This window comes from Trichomycterus rosablanca, chromosome 9 (genome assembly GCF_030014385.1).
Source record: "Trichomycterus rosablanca isolate fTriRos1 chromosome 9, fTriRos1.hap1, whole genome shotgun sequence".
In the NCBI taxonomy this organism is placed as follows: domain Eukaryota; kingdom Metazoa; phylum Chordata; class Actinopteri; order Siluriformes; family Trichomycteridae; genus Trichomycterus; species Trichomycterus rosablanca.
Window position 1 is genome coordinate 18,721,803 of NC_085996.1, and position 22,882 is coordinate 18,744,684.

At 37.5% G+C, this 22,882-nt stretch overlaps 1 protein-coding gene across 1 annotated transcript; it reads left to right on the forward strand.

The window, feature by feature from the left end:
• The first annotated feature begins 1,318 nt into the window (after positions 1 to 1,318).
• Positions 1,319 to 21,744, forward strand: olfml2ba (olfactomedin-like 2Ba). The gene is made up of 8 exons (XM_063001218.1): positions 1,319 to 1,456; positions 1,713 to 1,943; positions 2,719 to 2,826; positions 8,056 to 8,220; positions 9,696 to 9,879; positions 15,070 to 16,008; positions 17,917 to 18,093; positions 20,961 to 21,744. The coding sequence occupies exons 1-8, from the start codon at positions 1,319 to 1,321 to the stop codon at positions 21,578 to 21,580; spliced, it is 2,562 nt and encodes an 853-aa protein (XP_062857288.1). The 3' UTR covers positions 21,581 to 21,744.
• The last annotated feature ends 1,138 nt before the right edge of the window (positions 21,745 to 22,882 follow it).

Genomic DNA, 22,882 nt, shown 5'->3' on the forward strand with positions numbered 1-22,882 from the left:
ATTACACTAGCCCACTGCCGCTGAGATCCGGGGTTCAAGTCTTACCAATGCTATCGGCCAGTCAGGTGTCTGCATAGATAAGACATGCTAAGTCTCTTATCAACTGATATGTCAAATACAACCCCAAATCAGAAAAAGTTGGGACAGCATGAAAAACACAGAGTTTCTTACATTTACTTTGACTTTTATTTCATTGCACAGTATGAACCTGAGATATTTCATGTTTTGTCTGGTCAACTTTATTTTATTTATTAATAAACGTCCATTCCTGCACTTCAGACATGCAACACATTCCAAAAAAAGTTGGGACAGTGAAGCATTTACCACTTTGTAATGTTGCCATTCCTTTTTACCACACTTAAATGCTGCCATCACAGAAGCGTAAATGACCTTTGCCAAGGGCACTGACACAGCCCCATATCATGACAGACCCTGGCTTTTGGACTTGTTGCTGATAACAGTCTGGATGGTTCTTTTCGTCTTTGGTCTGGAGCAGATGCGTGTGAGCGTGTTTGCCCTCTAATGGACTGGTGACTTGTTTAGGGAATTGGACCCACTGTGCCCCCGATTACGATAAAGTGGAGGTTAAAAAGATAATGAATAAATGTAGGTGTAAAATAGTATACAGGAGATGGCGCTATAGCACTTTTAAATAAGATTTAATGTTAAGAGCGTGTTCAGTCCGTACTCGTCTGTCTCTCTCTTTTCTTACTTTGCCCCTCCCTTCTTTTTCCTATGGGCAATTAAATAATAATGCGCAGACTTTACATAACAGCAATAAATAAAATGTGGTCTTCAATGTAGTGTTATTGTTTTGAAATGTTGGAGCATGCAACAAGCATTTAGACCCCCCTACACACTCTTATTTGATCAAGCATAGTTTAAAATGCTTACAACACAGTTAAATAGTAATACTTATGGTTGTGTGCACACTGCAAGCTGATGTAGTATCAGCCAACATTGTGATAAGGATAAAATGGTAATGATAAATGATAAATCAGTGCTCCCTTGGCGTAATCCCTGTTGCCTCCCACCGTTTGTCCCCCACCAGTCGCTCCAGTTTGCCTTTCTTACAATCAGTCAGCTGGAATATCTCAGTTTTACTCTTGCAGACTGAAGACAGACTGCGCACCTGCTCGCATGGACTATATTAACCACACTGAACCATTTTATCTGTTACTTTTAATCTCCGATTCTCTGCCTGGATTAGAAACTAGAAGGATTTTGATATGCATGTAATAATTTTATTCACAAACTAGAAACTGCCACATGAACTTGGATGCTTCGTATCAGTGTGGAAAAGAATTTTCTCCGCATGATGGATAAAGTTGGAATTTGGTGCTTTGTGTTACTGGTTTACAGTGTAGCCGCTTCAAATGCAGATCGAGAGGAGAAAAGTGACCAAAACAAAACATTACAAGCTGAGCTTGATCATCAAAATAACATAGTGGTTGAGGTAAGATAATTCAATTTTCCCACTAATATTATTTTCCAGTACACACAGCATGCTCTTTAAAGTGCATCCATTTGCACATCATTTTTTTTCTTAGGTTTATAATAAAATGCAATGCATATGACTTGAACTGTTCATGCATGAACAGTACACAGTTTGGAAGTTTTAGTACGTTGATGTGGAGTTTGTGTTATGTGTGTGTTGTGCACTGATCATGGCTTAATGGAAAGTGCATCAGTGCTTGCTCTTCTCTTTGTAGCTGCTGGGGGATTATGAGAGAGGGAGGGCGCAGTGGGAAGGTGCTGCTGACTGTGGATGTAAATGTCTTGTCAGAGCCCAGGGTGGCGGCGCGCGCTCCCACATTGTGCAGAGCATCGCGTCTGGGCCCGGCTGCAAGTGCGCATGCGCATCACCAATGCCACCGCAACAGACCTGTGAGGAAGATGTGAGGCAAAAGATTCTGACTGAAGCGGCCAAAGAAAACCACAAGGTGGTAAGCAAAACAGTTAAAACAACACAGCAAATCTTTACACGGGCAATATGTCTATCAATAATTATCGGAATATGCCCACAAATAAAGACACGTTTATTAAGTAATGATAAACAACATAAAACATTATTGTGTTCCTAATTTTTGGGCTAAGAGTCGATTTAAATAAATCAGTTCAACATATTATTTGAATAAGACTGAACTAGTATTCAGAATGTTGCCAGTTCAAGCCCCTCAGATGCCAAGTGGTCAGTGTTGGGCCCTTGAGCAAGGCCCTTAACTCTTAGTTGCTCAGATTGTATTCAGTCATAATTGTAAGTTGCTTTGGATAAAAGAGTTGATTGTAATGCATCTAATTTAATTTGCATGATTGTTTAGGGTCAATTTGGAAACATTGCTAGGCAACATTCATGTTTTCAATAATCTGTGATAACTGCATAATCTTGATCAAGGTTGATGTAAAAAGATTGGCACATGGCAGAAATACACCTTGGGCAGGGCGCCAGTCCTTAACCGAGCATTACACACTTACTTATTTACTTTCACCTGATGACACTTCAGAGATGCCATTCCACCTTTCTGCATGTGTTTGGAAGGTGGCTAGAAAATTGAGTGTTTGAGGAAAACTTACACAGACAAAAAATTATAAACATGATAAATTGCTCTTCCCATTCTGATGGCTCTAGGAAAATAAATAATGCACTTAAAATATATAAGATGATATAAAAAATTGTTCTTTAAAACAGTTTACAGTGACACTATGTGATCTTTACAGCTCTCCTCGATTATCAAGTTGCTTGAGGATTTAGTTTCCGGCACAGAGCTGCTAAAACTGCGAGTGCTTACTGCCGAGTTACTTGAGCGTGTGGAAAATATTGAGAGGGTAAGTGAACTATGAAGCTGTGTTTACAATTTACATATTCTGTTTTAGTTTAAGTTGTAAACAATTGAGCCTAAATTCTACCCAATGCACCCTTAATACAAATCCAACAACCAAAAAGTTGGGACTTTAGACAAAATGTAAATAACAACAGAAAGCAGTCATTAAATATATAAATATATATATATACTAAAGGCGCAGTAAAGGTTAAATAATTTTAAAAGACAGATGATGCTTTAATGATTGGGTATAAAAAGAGTTTTAAGAAATTGTTTATAAGAAAGGATGTGACCCAACTTTGTAACTTTGTCAGTACTGTGCCTAGTCCAAAGGTATAGGAACTAACAATTGCTAGGAAATGATAGATTTTGCCATCTACAGTCCTTAACATCATTAACAGATTAACAATTTTAAAAGCTTGTGACATTTGATCCAACACATACCCACATTTTAGGAATCATTTCTTATGTAAATAATAATTATTTGCATAGAATTGGCTGGGATAGACATGGGATAGACCAAAATCTTTCTAGCTTCCCAACACTTAAGGGCATGTTGGGAACTGAGCACAGTTATAACTCTATGAGATTTTCTCTTTTGTGGCAAGAGAAAAAAAGAGGTTACTGACCACAGCATGTTAGTGTCAAAAGGGACCACAAGCCTGACAGTCAGCTACAAAAACATTTGTTTTGTTATAGCAGGGGTGGTTGGACTTTCAGAGGAAAGAGAATTTGCATTTAGCTTTCTGCTGTGATAAATTAGGCTATTTAATGATCTTATAAAACTAATGTCTTAATATTAATTATTAGCTTTATGTATAATATATCTGACTTGAAATGTTCTACCTTAATAAAAAGATATATGTTTTTTTTACAAGCAGTATTGCAGGGCCCATCAATATTTTGCTATGCAGGTAACACAGACAGCATTGGGGATTTAAAATTATAACAAGGTTTTTAGAGATTTAGCTAAGATACAAAATTCTTGCTTTATTTAAGGGCTACACCTACATTTTATCGTGTGCACTTGTAGAGTATAGGCTGCTATTTGTGACAGGGCAATTGTGTGCAGGTTTTTATGTCCTACTGGGCATGGTGATTGTGAACATATTAAAATAATTAGCACCAGCTGCCATTAAACTACTTTAAAAGTGCTAAATCATGCAGTGGCGCCACTGCATTCAGATGCTCACACACAAAGAAGGAATTGTTTCAAATGATACAATATCTATGATGTAGAGGCATGTACATCAAAACATTTAAATTATCAAAGTTTCATGGCATAGAATTAATAAGATTAGTTGATTGTACTACAAAAATCTAAAGTATTCCACTTGACCCCAGTTCATTGTTTTAGGCTTTTATCAGTGCAGATACCACCATTTAGTATTGAACTGTTAAAACACTAATAATTGGTATTGGTACATACACTGATCAGCCATAACATTAAAACCACCTCCTTGTTTCTACACTCACTGTCCATTTTATCAGCCCCACTTACCATATAAAAGTACTTTGTAGTTCTACAATTACTGACTGTAGTCCATCTGTTACTCTGCATGCTTTGTTAGCCCCCTTTCATATTGTTCTTCAATGGTCAGGACTCTCCCAGGACCACTACAGAGTAGGTATTATTTAGGTGGTGGATCATTCTCAGCAGTGCAGTTACACTGTCATGGTGGTGGTGTGTTAGTGTGTGTTGTGCTGGTATGAGTGGATCAGACACAGCAATGCTGATGGATTTTTTTTTTTAACACTTTTTAAACACTTCCTGTGACCATTGTCGAAGGTCTAGAAGATGACCAACTCAAACAGCAGCAATAGATGAGTGATCGTCTCTGACTTTACATCTACAAGGTGGACCAACTAGGTAGGAGTGTCTAATAGAGTGGACAGTGAGTGGACATGGTATATAAAAACTCCAGACGCGCTGCTGTGTCTGATCCACTCATACCAGCACAACACACACTAACACACCACCACCATGTCAGTGTCACTGCAGTGCTGAGAATGATCCACCACCTAAATAATACCTGCTCTGTGGTGGTCCTGGGAGAATCCTGACCATTAAAGAACAGGGTGAAAGCAGGTTAATAAAAGTATGCAGAGAAACAGATGGACTACAGTCAGTAATTGTAGAACTACAAAGTGCTTCTATATGGTAAGTGGAGCTGATAAAATGGACAGTGAGTGCAGAAACAAGGAGGTGGTTTTAATGTTATGGCTGATCAGCGTATGTCTGTGTTTTTTTCTTAAACTCTTGCTATATCTGACATAAAGCTCTGTGGATGTTTTATCATGGGCAGCACGGTGGCTCGGTGGATAGCACTGTTGCCTCACAGCAAGAAGGTCCTGGGTTTGATCCCTTCTTGTGTGGAGTTTGCATGTTCTCCTCGTGTCTGGGGGGTTTCCTCCCACAGTTCAAAAACATGCAGTCAGGTTAATTGGAGACACTGAATTGCTCTATAGGTGAATGTTTGTGTGTATGTGTGTCTGCCCTGCAATGGACTGGCGCCAGTGTGTTACGGTGTGCCTTGCGCCCATTGAAAAGCTGGGATAGACTCCAGCCACAACCCCTCGAAAAGCCCCCCCACCTGCAACACTAATTGGATAAGCAGTTAAGTGAGTGAGTGAGTGTTTAATTATTCTTTTTACCTAGAATCTAAAAATAGAGACCACAAAAAACATTGTATTTCAGAAATGCAACTGGAAACCTGGAACTTAACTGAGGCTTTGTTATACAGAGAGAGAAAGCCATACATCAATTCTATGCATAAACACAGACAAGTTGTCTGGGCTTGGAACATGCTGTGTTTAGACAAGTCCATGGTTGTGCTTGTTTTAGGGAAATGTGGACATTGAGTTTTTTCTTTTATGGTATCAGTTCCCTCAACATGGGCGACTTGCATGTGTGTAAAGGTACCGTTGATGCTGCGGCAAATATTGGGATCTTAGAGACACATATGCTGCCGCCAAGGCAACATCTTTTCCTAAGAGTTCCATAATTATTGGCAGGCCTCATTGTGAATGTGCTACAACAGTATGGTTTTATCGACACAGAGTATGTGTGCTTGACTGGCCTGTCTGCAGTCCAAATCTGTCTCCTACTAAAAATGTATGGAGCATCATGAGAAGAGAATGAGACAACTGTGATCATGAACTTTTGAGCTCTGAAAGTCTTGTATAAAACTAGAATGGGCAAAACGTCCACTTGCAAGACTGCAACACTCAGTATTCTCAGTTTCCAAATAATTAAAAATTAAAATGATTAATAAAGGTAACAGTGCTGTGTGTGCATCTTTCTCAATTTTTATGAGCTTTCAGGAGAATTAACAAATTTCAGATTTTTGTTTTCATTGCATTTTACAAAATGTCCCATCTCAGAACAAAAGATACAAGTTTTACAAATCAGTAGTTTATGTTGTTTGCAGGTATTGTTTCAGAACCAGACTGAGGATGAAAATGTAGGAAAAGTATCACCAACACCTGAAATAAAATCAACAACCCTCTCACCACCTACACCATGGCAAGAGAAGCTGAATGAACTGAGTCAGAAAAATGTTGAGGCTGCAGCTTATCAGCATGCAGAGGTGAGCTTATCTATACATTATAATCATATTCTTTATAATCACTTTGTTGGTAATTTACATTTTGGGTCTTGTTTCATCACTGAACCAAACAAACAAATGTTTTTTTGGAAACAGTGGTTTCCTCTTCGGTGATCTTCCTTGCCCATCATCTTTATTTTTTCAATAGTGGCCATTTGAAAAAAGCATTGTAGAGACATCTTTAGTTATTTTTAGGGCTGGCTCAATACCACTTTTTATGTCCGATACCGATACTGCAAATTGAGTATCTGCCGATACCGATACCAATCCGATACCGTCATTTCTCCTCTCAAACACCAATGGTTAGTATCTAAATAACAATGCTTAGACTGTGAAACAAATATTTAGGAATAAATACAGAACCTACAACATCACACTTATGCAAAACTGCTGCTTTTACACACAGAACATTTAGCAGCATTTATGGCTTGTTTAACAGCACCATACAAACATTTAAAATAAAATTTAAAGTGCAACTTTATCTGTATTTAACAAATAAATTATAATTTCAATAAAAAATTCTAGATCTGTCAACTCTCAAGTCTAGACCTTGAAGAGGCAGCAAAAAAATTATAAAACAAATAATAAAAAATATTATTTATAAACAATAAAAATGAAAGAATTAAATAATAAAAAATAAACAAATGTATCTATCTTTTCCCGGCTTGGAGATCTGTCACATCCTCAACAAAATTTAATCCATTAGTAGTATTATTTGTAAATAAAACAAACTACACCATTTCCTGTCTAGCCACAGATGTCCTTTACAAAATCCAGCAGGGTTTTTAATAAGCGCGCTTTGGTTTTTAATAATCTAAAAACGTGACAGAACTTTAACAGAAAATCTCAACCAAACTCAATTCTAATTGGTTTATCGCATTTGATTGACATCCACATCTTCCAATTGTAGACACTTTGAACGACATGCCGTAAAACAGTGTTTTTAGTTGTTGCAGTAGTAGATGATTTTTTGAAATGCTAAAAGTTTAAGTAGATCAGTGTGTTTAAATTTTTGAGTGGCCTTATTTACATTGTGTTATTTACAATAAGCAACAGTATCGGATCGGACTACACGTTTTTTTCCTTCCGATATCCAATCCAGTGATTTGGGCCAATATCGGATCGATACCGATACAGAGTATCAGTGGTGCCAGCCCTAGTTATTTTGCTTTAAACCTTGGGTTATGTTTTACCTTTTTGTGCATCACATTGTAATTTTAGTGTGAGGTTTACAGGAAACATCTTTACAGATGTTTATAGTAATTTTTCTAAGGTTCTCTAATATCTGTTTTGATAAGGGCAGGGTTTACATAAACAGTTCCTTCTTAAAGGGGAAGACTCAGACTTTGTGTGTCTCTTTTCCATAAAATTTGGCAATTCTATAACCCACTCCTTAAGTTTTATCTGATTAATGGGAAAACCTAAATTCCTGAAATAAAGAAATATATGCACTTGGGTCAGGCTTGACTTTGGATAAATTAATGCTTTTAATAAAGGCAAAATGTGTGACTTTTTTCCCCCCAAGATTATATGCACCTTTTAACAGCAACAGGTACAATCGTTTGGAAGATTTAAATGCAGTAGTTCATGTTTTAGTTAATGGTTTATTGTGTGCTACCCTTTAGGTATTGTTTCAAAACCAGACTAATAAAGATGACATGATAGAGAACGTATTACCAACAGATGTAATAAGAACAACCCAGCCCTCTTCCCAACCTCCGTCATTGCAGGAGAAGCTGAAAGAACAGAGTGAGAAGAATGGTGAGGCAGCAGCTTATCAGCATAAAGAGGTGGGCAGATCCTTACATTACACATTACTTGTTTAATTAGCCAAGCATTTCTTAACTACTGACAGTAGTAGTAGCTTATAAGTTTTCAAAACTGCAGTGTAATATACATAAAAAAATAACAAGAACACCGACCTCTGGTATAGTTGCCAGCATATTGCCAGCTTGTACATACGCTTACAGAGCAACATGCGCTTATATCTGGGATAACACCTAACATATAAGTGCACTTTTTATGTATATGGTTTCTGATTTTTAAATACAACAATATTTTAAATAAAATAAGAGTATTTTAAATAAAGAATATTTAAAAAGATTTTAAATAAAATAAAATAGTATTAAATAAATTAATTAATAATTCATAGAATTGTTAATTATAATTTATTAATACTTTTATTTTATTTATTTTTTAATAAAATAATATTTTAATATATTTAGGAATATTTTAAATAAAAGAATTTTAAATGCAATACCAAGCAGTAAATTGTAGTATTTAGATATGCCTCTTGACCAGACCTTACTTGACCAGACCAGAAAACTGAACACATCCTGTACTGATCACATTTTTTTTATCACATATATTGTTTTAAATGGCTGGTTTCCAGTGTTGTCCTAAGAAATAAAACAAAACAAGCATTTGGATGTAATTATTAATTAAGCCTAGGCAAGTTTGTTCTTGCCTAGGCTTGAGTTTCAAACATGGTCTAATGTATGCATTTCAGGCTTATAGTTAAGCACTTATAGTTTATAGTTACCCTTATACAGGGTGGGGCATAAAGATCTCCCACATTTGGAGTGGGCACCGTATGGGCTGTAGTGGCAGTAGAGAGGCGGGACAGGTTTCATTCGGTAGGCTAGGCTCTACCATTTTCATTTTCTTCATCAATTATTATAACAATTTTGAGGGAAATGTTTCCTGGGCATTTGATCTCTTTAAGGGGAGACGTGGGGTGGCCGGCAAGGTCACCAGATTTAAGCCCTTGTGACTTTTTCCTTTGGGGATACCTAAAGGAAAAGGTTTTCCGACATCGTCCTCAAACTCTTGAGGATTTGAAGGAAAGGATCCGAGAGGAAATCGACGCAATACCACCTGAGATGACACGGAGAGTCTTGTATTGTATTGCCAATGTATTGCCAACAACGGCCGCCATTTGTCTGATATAATTTTTAAAACCCATTAAAACAAAACTGTTTTTTATGTACTTTTCAGAAATATAAGCATTTTTTTTCTAGATAGTTGGGTTCTTTTGGTAGATTCATTCAAAATGTGGGAGATCTTTATGCCCCACCCTGTATAATTGCCCACTTATATTAAACACTTCAAGGAAGAAATTATTCACAAAAAACAAAGACATAAACTGAAATCATTTAAGTAAGATTTGTGTAATAGAATCTAAGACTATAGGTTATATGTTAGGTGGCATAACAATCCTTCTTAGCTATAATCCCAAACATGATCTGACCTGTGATTTTGACAGAATAAATATGAGGAGAGGTTTGTGGGAGGCCTGCTGAACAAGAGTAGACCCATACCTGAAGATGCTGTCAAAGACTTACAGGAACAAGAGCGTAAAGGAAGGGAGCAGCACCCAAAGATGATTGTCAGGGGAATCACATACTACAAGTCTGACCCAGTGGATGAGGCAGAAACAGAGGAAAACAGTAAGTTAAACATACACATTGTTCACTCCAGATACTAAATACATTCACAGTCAGATACACATTATCCCACATTATCGGGATAACTATCGGGATATTCTGCTAGCACACCAGTGTCCACCGTGTCTGCTGGGTAAAGGAAATGACCGGACTAAGTGAGTGGGGTATTTAAACCCTATGTAAGGACCCTGGTTAGCAGATAGAAGTGTCTGTGGAGAGGCACGGGTGTAAAGAAGGGGTCCGCTAGGACTGCGCAAGCTTTGGAGGGCACTCGAGCAGCAAATATACCCTCCTTGTATTCAATCAGGGATCCACAGCAGTGGAAGACAGATTGACTACGCTAAATTGGGAGAAAAAGAAAGAAAATACATAAATAAATAGAAAAAAACAACCATACTGGACAGGGCGCCTTTCCATGGATGGAGAACACACAGTAACACAGTTACTTACTTAGTAATACCTAGGGACAATTAATAATAGTCAAGAAGGAATTTGGAGTACCGGATGGAAACCCCCTTTTTTCTGGTGTATTTACATAAAACATTGATATAACATGCTATACGTAAAGCCACGTGCACACTACATGATTTCAGCCAGTATTTGCAGGTGCCTGAGTTTTCTTGTAATATTATTTTTTTTATTTACCTTTATTTAACCAGGATGATCTCATTAAGATTTAAAATCTCTTTTTCAAGAGAGACCTGGTCAAGAATGGCAGCAACACACATTCGTTACAATACATAAAACAAAACAATTTTTAAAATTTTTATCAAAAAAATAAACAAATAGACACCATAAAACAGCTAAGAAGTATCTTATAAATTAAAACATTTACAACAAGATGCCTCCTGAACGTAATGTTTTAGTTTTGTTTTAAAAACATTCAACGAGACCAACTCCTTCAGCTTCAAACCATTCTGAAGTTGGTTCCAGTCTGATGGAGCAGCAAACTGAAATGATTTTTTACCAAGTTCAGTACGGACTTTAGGTATTTTTAATAAAATTAAATCTTCCGAGCGCAGCGAATAACCCCCTGTGGATTTATTTACAATATAAAACAGGAGATACGCTGGTAGCAAACCCAAAATTGCCTTATACACAAGTGTATACCAATGATAAAGTCTGCGGAAGGACAACGCAGTCCACCCAACGCGGGCATACAGAACACAATGATGGGTACGAGCTTCAAGATTGGTGATAAAACGTAAGGCCCCATGATAGACAGAATCTAATAAATGCAACACCTGTGAAGATGCATGCATATAAATTACATCCCCAAAATCTAGGATGGACAAAAATGAAGCAGTAACAAGGCGTTTTCTAGCCTCAAAAGACAGACATGATTTAATTCTAAAATAAAACCCAACTTTAGTTTTAATTTCTTTATCAGCTGGTGGATATGGGGAGCAAAGGTCAGCGCATCATCTATTATAAAATCTAAGTATTTATACTGGGACACTACCTCAATCTGAGCGCTTTGAAAAGTAACAATGGATGGAAGAATCTGCGATTTAGACTTAGCATTATAAAATAACATTAGTTTTGATTTCTCAGCATTTAATACAAGTTTTAAGTCACACAGATTGGACTGAACCACATCAAAAGCATGGAATCACCACTCTTGGAAGATGTTCTGTCAATTGTTTAATTTTGTAGAAAAAAAAAAAATCACAGACATGCCACAAAACTATCATTTTTCAAAATGTCAACCTTCTGGCATTAAGAAACAATAAAAAAAAGAAACAAATATAATAGTTGTGGTCAGTCACAATTGCTTTTTTTAGATCAAGTAGAGGAAAAAAATATGGAATCACTCAAATCTGAGGAAAAAATTATGGAATCACTCTGTAATTTGCAGTTTAAAAACAAAACATCTGCAGCAGATTAGATTTGCTAATTATTCTTCAGTTTAAAAAGAGTGCTTACACCTCGGAGAGCTGTTGCACAAAGCAGATTGTCATGAATCATGGTTCCAACACAAGATATGTCAGTTGAAACAAATGAGAGGATTATAAAACTCCTTCAAGAAGATAAATCATTGTGGAATGTCGCAAAAGATGTTGGTTGTTCCCAGTAAGCTGTGTTTAAAATCTGGACCAAGTACAAACAAAATGGGAAGGTTGTAAAAGGGAAGCATACTGGTAGACCAAGTAAGACATCAAAGCATCAAGATAGAAAACTTAAAGCAATATGTCTTGAAAACAGAAAATGCACAACAAAACAAATGAGAAACAAGTGGCCAGAAAGTGGAGTCAATGTCTGTGACTGAACTGTAAGAAATCACCTAAAAGAAATGGGATTTACATACAGAAAAGCCAAACAAAAGCCACCATTAACACCTAAAAAGAAAAGAACAAGGTTAAAGTAGGCTAAAGAAAAGCAATCGTGGACTGTGGGTGACTGGATAAAAGTGATCTTCAGTGATGAATCGCGAATGTGCATTGGGCAAGGTGATGATGCTGGAACTTTTGTTTGGTGTCTGTCCAATGAAATTTATGAAGATAACTGCCTAAAGAAAACATGTTAATTTCCACAGTTGTTGATGATATGGGCCTGCATGTCGGGTAAAGGCACAGGGGAGATGGTCTTCAATAAATGCCAAAGTCCACATTGAAATTTTGGACGCTTTTCTTATTCCATCAGTTGAAAGGATGTTTGGTGATGATGACTTCATTTTTCAAGATGATAATGCATCTTGCCATAGGGCAAAGGACGTGAAAACTTTCCTTCAAGAAAACATATAATGTCAATGGCATGGCCTGCAAATAGTCCGGATCTCAATCCATTTGAAAATCTCTGGTGGAAATTGAAGAAAATGGTCAATGACAAGGTTCCAACCTGCAAAGCTGATCTGGCAACAGCAATAAGAGACAGTTGAAGGCAGATTGATGAAGAATACTGTTTGTCATTAGTTAACTCCTGCCTCAGAGAGTTTAAACCATTATAAAAGCCAGAGGTGGTGCAACAAAGTAATAATGGTGCAGTGTTTTCTAATTATTCCATAATTTTTCCTCAGATTTGAGTGATTCCATATTTTTTTCCTTTACTTGATCTAAAAAAAAGCAATTGTGACTGACCACAACTATTATATTTGTTTCTTTTTTTATTGTTTCTTAATGCCAGAGGGTTGACAGTTTCAGAAATGATAGTTTTGTGGCATGTCTGTGATTTATTTTTTTTCTACAAAATTAAACAATTGAAAGAACATCTTCCAAGAGTGGTGATTCCATAATTTTTGCCAGGGGTTGTATACGTTAAAGGCGGTGTGATAAAATCAACAGCCAACTTTAAGAAAAAAGCCTCCAATTGATCAGGACCTGCAGATTTTCTGGCATCTAAATCTGTAATAGCGTTGAATACCTCTAAAACTGTTACAGGATTGAGATAAAAAGGTTGTGCCACTGACAACTGATTGTTAGGACAAACAGAAGAGAATTTATTCTGTGGAACACTGAGAGATTCAAAAATGGAACTTGAGGCAATAAAATGTCTATTGAAGCAATCAAGCATCTCAGACCTATCGGAGATAACTTGAGAGTCCTTCATGATACAAGTTGGAAGCTCTGAGTGACTTATATCTCCGTTTATTGACTTAATAGTCTTCCAAAACTTCAAAGGGTTATTTAGGTTTTTTGATGTTTCAGATAAAAAATGCTGAGCTTTTGCATTCCTTATAGCCACTGTTGTAGAATTACGAAGCTTCCTAAAACTGAGCCAGTCAGAGTTAGAACCTGTTTTCCGTGCCTTGGCCCATGCCATATTGCGTTCATGAAGCAAATTTGAAAGCTCAGATGTAAACCAAACATTGTTACGACCTTTTACCCTGAATTTTTTGAAAGGAGCATGCCTATCAACTATTTTGGAAAAGCTGTCATAGAAAAAATTCCAAGCATGTTCCACATCAGGAATTGCATAAATTCTATTCCAGTTTACATGATATAAGTCATGAATGAAACCTTGTTCAGAAAAATGCTTTATATCTCGTTTCATGATAATACGAGGTTTAGCTTTAGGAATCTTGATGTTCCTTGCTGTGGCAATGACACAGTGATCACTGATGTCATTTGGAAACACAGAGGCACTGGTATATTTATGAGGAACATTTGTCAGTATGAGATCAATTAATGATGCCTTTTCAGGAATTTTGGAGTTAGGTCTGGTAGGACTGCTAACCAACTGAAATAGATTCAAAGCATTACAGTGAGCTTTAAATTAATCCGAAACAGGCAACAGCCAGTTCCAATTTAGATCACCCATAATTATAAGATCCTTTGCATTTAGTCCAACGATGAGCTGTATCAAAGCTGAAAGAGCTTCACTGGTAGCTGAAGGAGTTCTATAACAATCAACTACAGTGATATGTTGGGTATCCGAAATTTGTAAATCCACCGCTAGAAAATATGTGGCAGGACTGGTAGTGTGCTCGTCATAAGTGTGCATCACATATCGACCGAATTTCTAGGCTGATGAGTCTGCGACTGTAGTAATTTCCAGCATGATTAAATTTCTTTGCCAATCATGTACACTGTGTGACCCAATCAATTACATGCAAGCCCCAAACATACAAAAAAGCCAACGAGTGTGTGAAAAGCTGAAAGGGAAAAAAATAAAAGGAGTGTGTTAACATACTGTTTATTATTATACAATCAATAAACAGTACACACTGTATAGCACACTGTTTTTGACTGTCATTTAGGAATATAGTGGAATAAAGTACACCATGTATTTTTTACAGGGTACAGATTATATATTAAAGAAAACAAGATTTAGGTGTAATATAGAAACATAAACTGTATCAGCTGTGTCAGGTTTGCATGGATCAGAGAAGAGCTGCTGGTCTCTAATTTTACACAATGTATTAAATAGCATTATAGCAAAAGTATGCAGTATTGTAAATAGATTGTGGTTTGAGACATAGCCATATAACTTGTCAGCTGAAACAGCATCTCATGGACAACCTGATACAGCTGATACAGTTGTATGCCTTGTACAGTACCTGAATTTTGTTGTAAAACGTACATGATGTACTCTGTTGTATTCCTAAAATGACTCTAAAATCAACATGCATGATGTGTGTATGGTTTATTGATTTTTTTAAATTGTCTAGATTGCACTAGGTGTATGGTAGTATAAAATCTAAAAATAGTGAGGACCGTCTGCAGCTACTAACTATTTTTTGATTATTTTCTTTAGTGGTGGATGATGAAAACCACAGTGGTGATGGCACTATTGATCTTCTCACTGAGGAGGAACTTCTTCCTCTTAGTGCTCCTGTGTTCAGACTGACCAGCAAGCTGGCCACAGCTGAATCCCAAACCACATCACAGGATGGTGCAGTTACACAAAATAAGCCCAGGTCTGAGATGGAACAATCGGATTCTTCTCAACCTTTCACAATTAAAAATGCCAATGATTCAGAACCTGCACTAGCACAGACCACCCAATCCATTCTAGAGCACTTGTCCAAGTTCAAAGATGTACAACCCTCTGCTTCCACAAACAACCTTACAACGATCATTCCCATGACACACACCCAACTACATACCCTTAGTGTAACTGAGCTAGGAACAAAGGAACAGCCCACTGCTCAGACCATACTGGACATGACATCCAATTTGAGTCATTTAACCATGAAGACAGATTTAGCAGTTCCTGAAATTACAGAAGACATGAAACCCACCACAGAAGCTGCTGTCACCAGTCAGTCTGCGTTCTCTGTGAAACCTTCAACTGAGCAAACCCACAGCACCAGCCCCATTTCCAGAAAGGACATCATCCAAGGCATTACCAAAGAACAAACCTCACTAACAAGTACAACATCATCGCCAAACACTCATAGTGAAGCATCTACCACCCCAGAAAATTCTTCTACCATGGTCACGAATACAGGAGGCCCCATATCCACCAGCACGGGGTCAGCAGCTGCTACCACAAACTTTGAGACTACAGAAACAACTAGTGTTCTGACTACACTACATGTGACAGATAGTGAAACTAATTCCAGCAATGCAACACTGATGACTACAAGCCAACTGACCATAAGCACAACAACAACTAGTACCACTAACAAACCTGAAATGAAACCAAAAACGAATAAACCAGAGAGGGAGGAGAAAACTACAATGAGGCCAGGTAAACAAAGACTGTAATTTGTAACCCAGCAAATCCAGATTTAGACCCAGATTTAGACCCAGATTTAGGCTTTAAAAAGCTCTGCAAAATAAACTTCTAACAGGCTGGAGCATTCATGGTCATTCACAGCAATAAAAGTTTAAATGTGTGTAAAACAAAAGTGTGATAGTGGGTTGTCTGATGACATTAAACAGCACCCTTACAGTGTTAATAAAATAATGCAAATGTAGAATGTTTTTAACATTTGTTGAGAACGAAAATAACATCTAGATGTTTGACTAAAATGCATGTAATAGATAAAAATATGTGTGCATTAAGACAGAAATATATAGCATTTGTTAATGCTGTTTTACTATACTCATTATGAGATAGTTTTAGATCTTACAGGTAAATGTATTTGAAATGGAACAACTCTGACATCTTATTATCACAAAATGTAGTTAAGCTTTAATGCTGCTTTAATTCAGTGCTGTCTCATACAGTCTCTTCTTAAATCATAGAAGTTTATACAATTTACAAAATTATAGTTTTACTATAATTTACTAGGGGTCAGGCCGTAACATAAAAACAAAACACAAACTGATGAAACTGAGTCATAATGAGTGCAGTGACATCTCTATACAGTAATAAAAAGAAGTGCTGTACAGTGGACGGGATGCAATATTTACAATTGGGAAAAAAGCAATATACAGGGATTAACAATTTCTATTTACAATTACAAACAGTCTACCAGTTGAGCTAATGAAACACACACAGTGGGGGTCACAGCCAATTACACAGAAAGCAACACTAACCAAAGTGACTATACAAATAGATAGCTGCTCTGGTTGATGGTTGATGGGCAACCTTCAGGAAATTGCATGATCCATTAACTATCATCCCAAGGACATCTCTATTCCAGTCAGTGATCGATTGGCCGGAACCTGCTACAAACAAAGTGGGAGGAGCACACAAATTAACACAAATATATGCTGACTGTTAGGGAGGCATAACAATGGACTATGCCAAATAGTAATGATTATAATGGCACAATTGGTTTAATAATATTTAGTTTGGTATTTTAAAGTTTAGGCTTTAAACATTGCATTTGAGATCCATGCATTTATCTTAAATTAGCAACACAGGACTTGTTAACATTCATGTACTGTCAATCAGTGATAAGTTAGGTAATCTGAGTGATCCAAAGTAGCTACACAAACTAAAAAAGGAATTTCCCCTTAAATACACATTTAAAAAATATTAAACCTTTAATAAACTCCACTATTAATATTGTAAGGTGAGTACTGGGAAAATTACTGGGGCACTTAGGAGGCACAGCAGTCTAATGCGTTAGCTCACCCCTGCTAACATCTCAAGCTCTCAACTTCAAATCTTAGCTGTGCTATCGACTGTCCGGGTTCCCACACAAGACATGTTTACCCGAGGGATGGTTAAACGGGTTGCCCACTGCTACTGCAGTTGTGGCCTCTGCTGGCTGGTCAAGGTCCCTGTGTGAAAGATGGTAGATAGACAATATTTACAAGAAAAAGTTTGCTTTTTTCATTATTTTCTATTCAAATTGCTTAATTTTTCTTTTAAATTTATAAATATTGAGGAATATATTTCAACATTTATGTCCACTTTTAATATATAAAATAAAACATTTTTGCTTATATACAACATCAAAAATACTACAATTACAGGAAATAAATGCTAGTAAAGTAACCTTTACCCTCAATGTCCGAATACTTTTGGAAAAATTAAGTCTGTTTGTCAAATGTTTTGGCTTTATAAAATATTAAGTATTACTTAACCTCAGGGTTAGAAGAGAATAATGTGGACAAGTCAGATTTTATACCCAGACCATAAATAAGTGCTTGAAGAGTCAGATGTAAAGTTTAATGAAACATTACTGTTTTGTTTTTGTAGCAGAATGTATGGACACCGTGTCCACAATTGCAGAACCCATCGCCCACAACACATATGGGCGAAACGAAGGCGCCTGGATGAAAGATCCACTGGCTCAGGACAACAAGATTTATGTTGCTAATTATTTTTATGGCAAAAACTTGCTGGAGTTTCAAAACATGGATGTCTTCAAACAAGGTATCATATATTTGTTAACCTTTGTATTCTTTATAATGTCCAGAAGTGATTAAATGGCCTACCGGTCCAGATCTGTCTTCTATTACAATATAGACAGCGTCGATCACAGACTGTTGAGCAGTCAAGATTGGGCAAAAATTACACGTGCCAAATTGTAACCATTAATGTCCTCAGTGTAAATAATACAAAAGGTGATGTAACTTAGTGGTAACATGCCTCTGTCCCAACTTATTTTGAGTGTGTTGCAGAAATCAAATAGTAAATTTGTTTATACTTATGGATTGACGGCCTGTGCAGGGTGTGTTACTGCATTGTGCCTGTTAACTCCGGGAAAGCTTGACCTGCTGCATTATAAAACACGAAATGTTTGCAGGACTGGGTCATTGCTCATCATCATTGGATACATTAATAAAGAAATGTCCAAGAAAAATTAATCTGCTGGATAGAGAGGCGTGATTCGTTCATGCTTGAATTTAGTAAGCTCTTTAAAACAAATGTTTGTAAAGGCAGACTGCATGGCTAGGTGCTTGATTTTACATACCTGTGGCAATGGGACTGAATAAAAACACTTTTGTTCATATAGTGTGGCTTGGCCTATTTAATCCTCTGATTTAATTTCCATAAAAAATATTTAGCATTTTGAAATTGCGAGTGCATTAATTGTGCTTACCCACCTGGCTTTAAAATAGCTAATTATTTATTAAAGTAAATGTCTTAAAGCTATATTTGCAAACAAGATTTAGCAATATAAATACTAAATGTTAGTCATTTGTGAGTTAAGTTTTAAAAAACAGTGTCGTGTTTTCATATTGCTTGAAAGTTGCAATATCTTGTAAGGAATGTGTATGCCATGATTTGTTGCTTATCATATAAAAATTGGTCTTAGTTTTTTAATGTTCCAGTGATTTGGTAACAGAAAAAGAACACTTGCAGAAAACATTAAAACTCCCCAAACTGACATGACATAGGTGAACCTTACAAGTGCATGAAAACATTTGAACTTTACTGTACATATTTGGCTGTTGATTTGTAATGACTGGTTTCAAATCTTAATGAGGAAGCATTTGTTCAAAGCCTCACCTTTGCTAGTGAGTGGCAGTTTACAGCGACTACGTAAATAGAGAATTGTTTGTTTTGTGGTTATTTCAGAAAGTTTTAAAATTTGATAAATAAGTACTTGAAGTATAATACAGACAATATGGCCATATGTATATGGCTACCTGACCATTATCTTGTTAGACATTCCAAATAAAGGTTAAAATCAGCTTACATGCTTCTGTAAATTATTTCCACAAGATATTGCAGTGTGGAAATTTGTGAGACCAATGATACCAAAATACAATCTGTAATGGCTTACAGTTAATGCTGCAACTTACTACAAAGGTGTTTAAAAGTTTAAAATTAATTTTATATAATACACTTAGTAGCCATTGGTGTGGCTGAAATACCTTAACTCATTGATTGGGACATACAGGGGTTGGACAAAATAACTGAAACACCTGGTTTTAGACCACAATAATTTATTAGTATGGTGTAGGGCCTCCTTTTGCGGCCAATACAGCGTCAATTCGTCTTGGAAATGACATATACAAGTCCTGCACAGTGGTCAGAGGGATTTTAAGCCATTCTTCTTGCAGGATAGTGGCCAGGTCACTACGTGATGCTGGTGGAGGAAAACGTTTCCTGACTCGCTTCTCCAAAACACCCCAAAGTGGCTCAATTATATTTAGATCTGGTGACTGTGCAGGCCATGGGAGATGTTCAACTTCACTTTCATGTTCATCAAACCAATATTTCACCAGTCTTGCTGTGTGTATTGGTGCATTGTCATCCTGATACACGGCACCGCCATTGGATGCACATGGTCCTCCAGAATGGTTCGGTAGTCCTTGGCAGTGACGCGCCCATCTAGCACAAGTATTGGGCCAAGGGAATGCCATGATATGGCAGCCCAAACCATCACTGATCCACCCCCATGCTTCACTCTGGGCATGCAACAGTCTGGGTGGTACGCTTCTTTGGGGCTTCTCCACACCGTAACTCTCCCGGATGTGGGGAAAACAGTAAAGGTGGACTCATCAGAGAACAATACATGTTTCACATTGTCCACAGCCCAAGATTTGAGCTCCTTGCACCATTGAAACCGACGTTTGGCATTGGCACGAGTGACCAAAGGTTTGGCTATAGCAGCCCGGCCGTGTATATTGACCCTGTGGAGCTCCCGACGGACAGTTCTGGTGGAAACAGGAGAGTTGAGGTGCACATTTAATTCTGCCGTGATTTGGGCAGCCGTGGTTTTATGTTTTTTGGATACAATCCGGGTTAGCACCCGAACATCCCTTTCAGACAGCTTCCTCTTGCGTCCACAGTTAATCCTGTTAGATGTGGTTTGTCCTTCTTGGTGGTATGCTGACATTACCCTGGATACCGTGGCTCTTGATACATCACAAAGACTTGCTGTCTTGGTCACAGATGCGCCAGCAAGACGTGCACCAACAATTTGTCCTCTTTTGAACTCTGGTATGTCACCCATAATGTTGTGTGCATTCCAATATTTTGAGCAAAACTGTGCTGTTACCCTGCTAATTGAACCTTCACACTCTGCTCTTACTGGTGCAATGTGCAATTAATGAAGATTGGCCACCAGACTGGTCCAATTTAGCCATGAAACCTCCCACACTAAAATGACAGGTGTTTCAGTTATTTTGTCCAACCCCTGTAGTTTTGGCCATGTCATCCATATATAATACAAAGTAACAAAGTTTGTGTGAATACTGTAAACAGTGAATGCTGGGTAGTTATTGAGATATGTTAGTTTAATATATGGTTTTTTCTCTGTTAATGAGGCATTTAAAATGTACTTCCAGGCCGTTTCACCAATTCCTACAAGCTGCCCTATAGCTGGCTAGGCACAGGCCATGCAGTCTATGGCGGAGCTTTCTTCTTTAACCGCGCCTTCTCACGTGACATCATTAAGTATGACCTCCGGAGGCGACGCATAGTTGCCTGGACCATGTTGCACGATGCTGCACTGGAGAGTGATGAGGCTTCATCGTGGCGCTGGACGGGCCACTCGGACGTGGAGCTGGCTGTGGACGAGAGCGGCCTGTGGGTGGTCTATGCAGCGCTGGATGACGAGGGCTTCCTGCAGGAGGTTATAGTGCTGAGCCGCCTGGACCCAAATGACTTGAGCATTCAGCGAGAGACAACATGGAGGACAGGACTCAGGCGCGAACGCTTTGGAAACTGCTTCATTGTGTGTGGCGTCCTTTATGCCACAAACAACCACAAAGAACAGCGGGAAAGTAACCTAAGATATGCCTTTGACACACACACCAATACACAGATGACCCCTCAGCTGCCCTTCAGCAACTCCACCTACATTGCACAGATTGATTACAACCCCAAAGAGAGAGTGCTGTATACCTGGGACAATGGCCATCAAGTTACCTATAATGTTGTATTTGCATATGTAGACACACTTTAAATGATGGGAACTGGTCATATTGGGGCGTACTGCACAAAAACTTTAAAGAAAATGTACAGTATACACATGACATGAGATGTACACTTACTGGCCACTTTAGAAGAAACACAAACCCAATACTGCGTATACTCTTGTTTTTTAGTGTGTTCCGTAAGAACCTTACAATACAATCATGCTGCCGTTTTTTGGATTATAACATCCCAAAGGTGCTTTACTGGATTTAGATCTGGTGACTAGGAAGGCCATTAAAGTAAACTAAAACCATTGTCATGTTAATGGCACCAGTTTAGGACAAACTACACTTTCTGACATAAGGCATAATCATGCTTGAAGTAGCTTTTAAAAAACATTGAATTGGTCCATAAAAGGATGCACATGGTCAGCAACAATACCAAAACAGTTGCCTGTCTGTATAATTTTATTAATTGTGCTGCTGTCACATGACTGGGTGATTTGATTGATAATATAGTAAATAAGCAGGTGTTTGGGTGTTTCTAGTAAAGTGTCCCATAAGTGTTTATGCATATGAAATGTCAGTTGTAGAGCAGTGCATTTTGGAATATACAGTGGGTTTAGAAAGTATTTTTGCACACTTTATTGTGTTGTAAATTTGATTTCGAATAGATATAATTGCCATTATTACCCATCAAGCTGCACTTAGTCACCCACAGTGATAAAATTTTTCCACATATGGAGTGCTGCAGAGGCGTTGGCCAAACTTCATTTCAAAATGATTGAGGCCGCTGTGTTCCTGGGAACACTCAAAGCTAAGGTTTTGAGTGTTTCCAGGAACACAGTGACCTCAATTGAGTTCTAGACACATATTGTTTTATATCTTGATCCATAACTTGCCACAGAGATGGGTATTCGAGTTAGTGACTCAAGTTTGAGGCATAGTTGGGTTAAAATATACATCTTTTAATTTTTGGAGTTTACCTGTTCTAAAATCCTAATTGACATTATTCCATGGTAGTCATTGCAGTTTTTTATGTAAGTTAATTCTTGCTTGTTTACTGAGGTAGCTGCCCGGCAGTCATTTCACAATTCATGACATAGCTGCTCTATCTGCGCATTTAAAGAATTTAGACACACCTGTTGAAGCAAATGTAACCAACAATTGCTCATTTTCACTTTACAAAACCAAAATAATATTGCAATATTAAGAACTGTTTTGTCATGTTTTGGTGAGTAAAAATGGTAAGGGTGTGTGTAGGATTTAAAGAAAGAAAAGAATTAATAAGAAAGTTAATCTGTTGTGTTTTTTTAATCTGAACTTTGCTACCAATGCTTTTTTTTAAGACT

Excerpts from the sequence above, each read along its gene's own strand:
- olfml2ba (XM_063001218.1), top strand. The coding sequence starts at position 1,319 with ATGGATAAAGTTGGAATTTGGTGCTTTGTGTTACTGGTTTACAGTGTA. Across the intron at positions 9,880-15,069 it reads GGCAGAAACAGAGGAAAACA|TGGTGGATGATGAAAACCAC; the intron begins GTAAGTTAAACA and ends TATTTTCTTTAG. Across the intron at positions 18,094-20,960 it reads CATGGATGTCTTCAAACAAG|GCCGTTTCACCAATTCCTAC; the intron begins GTATCATATATT and ends ATGTACTTCCAG.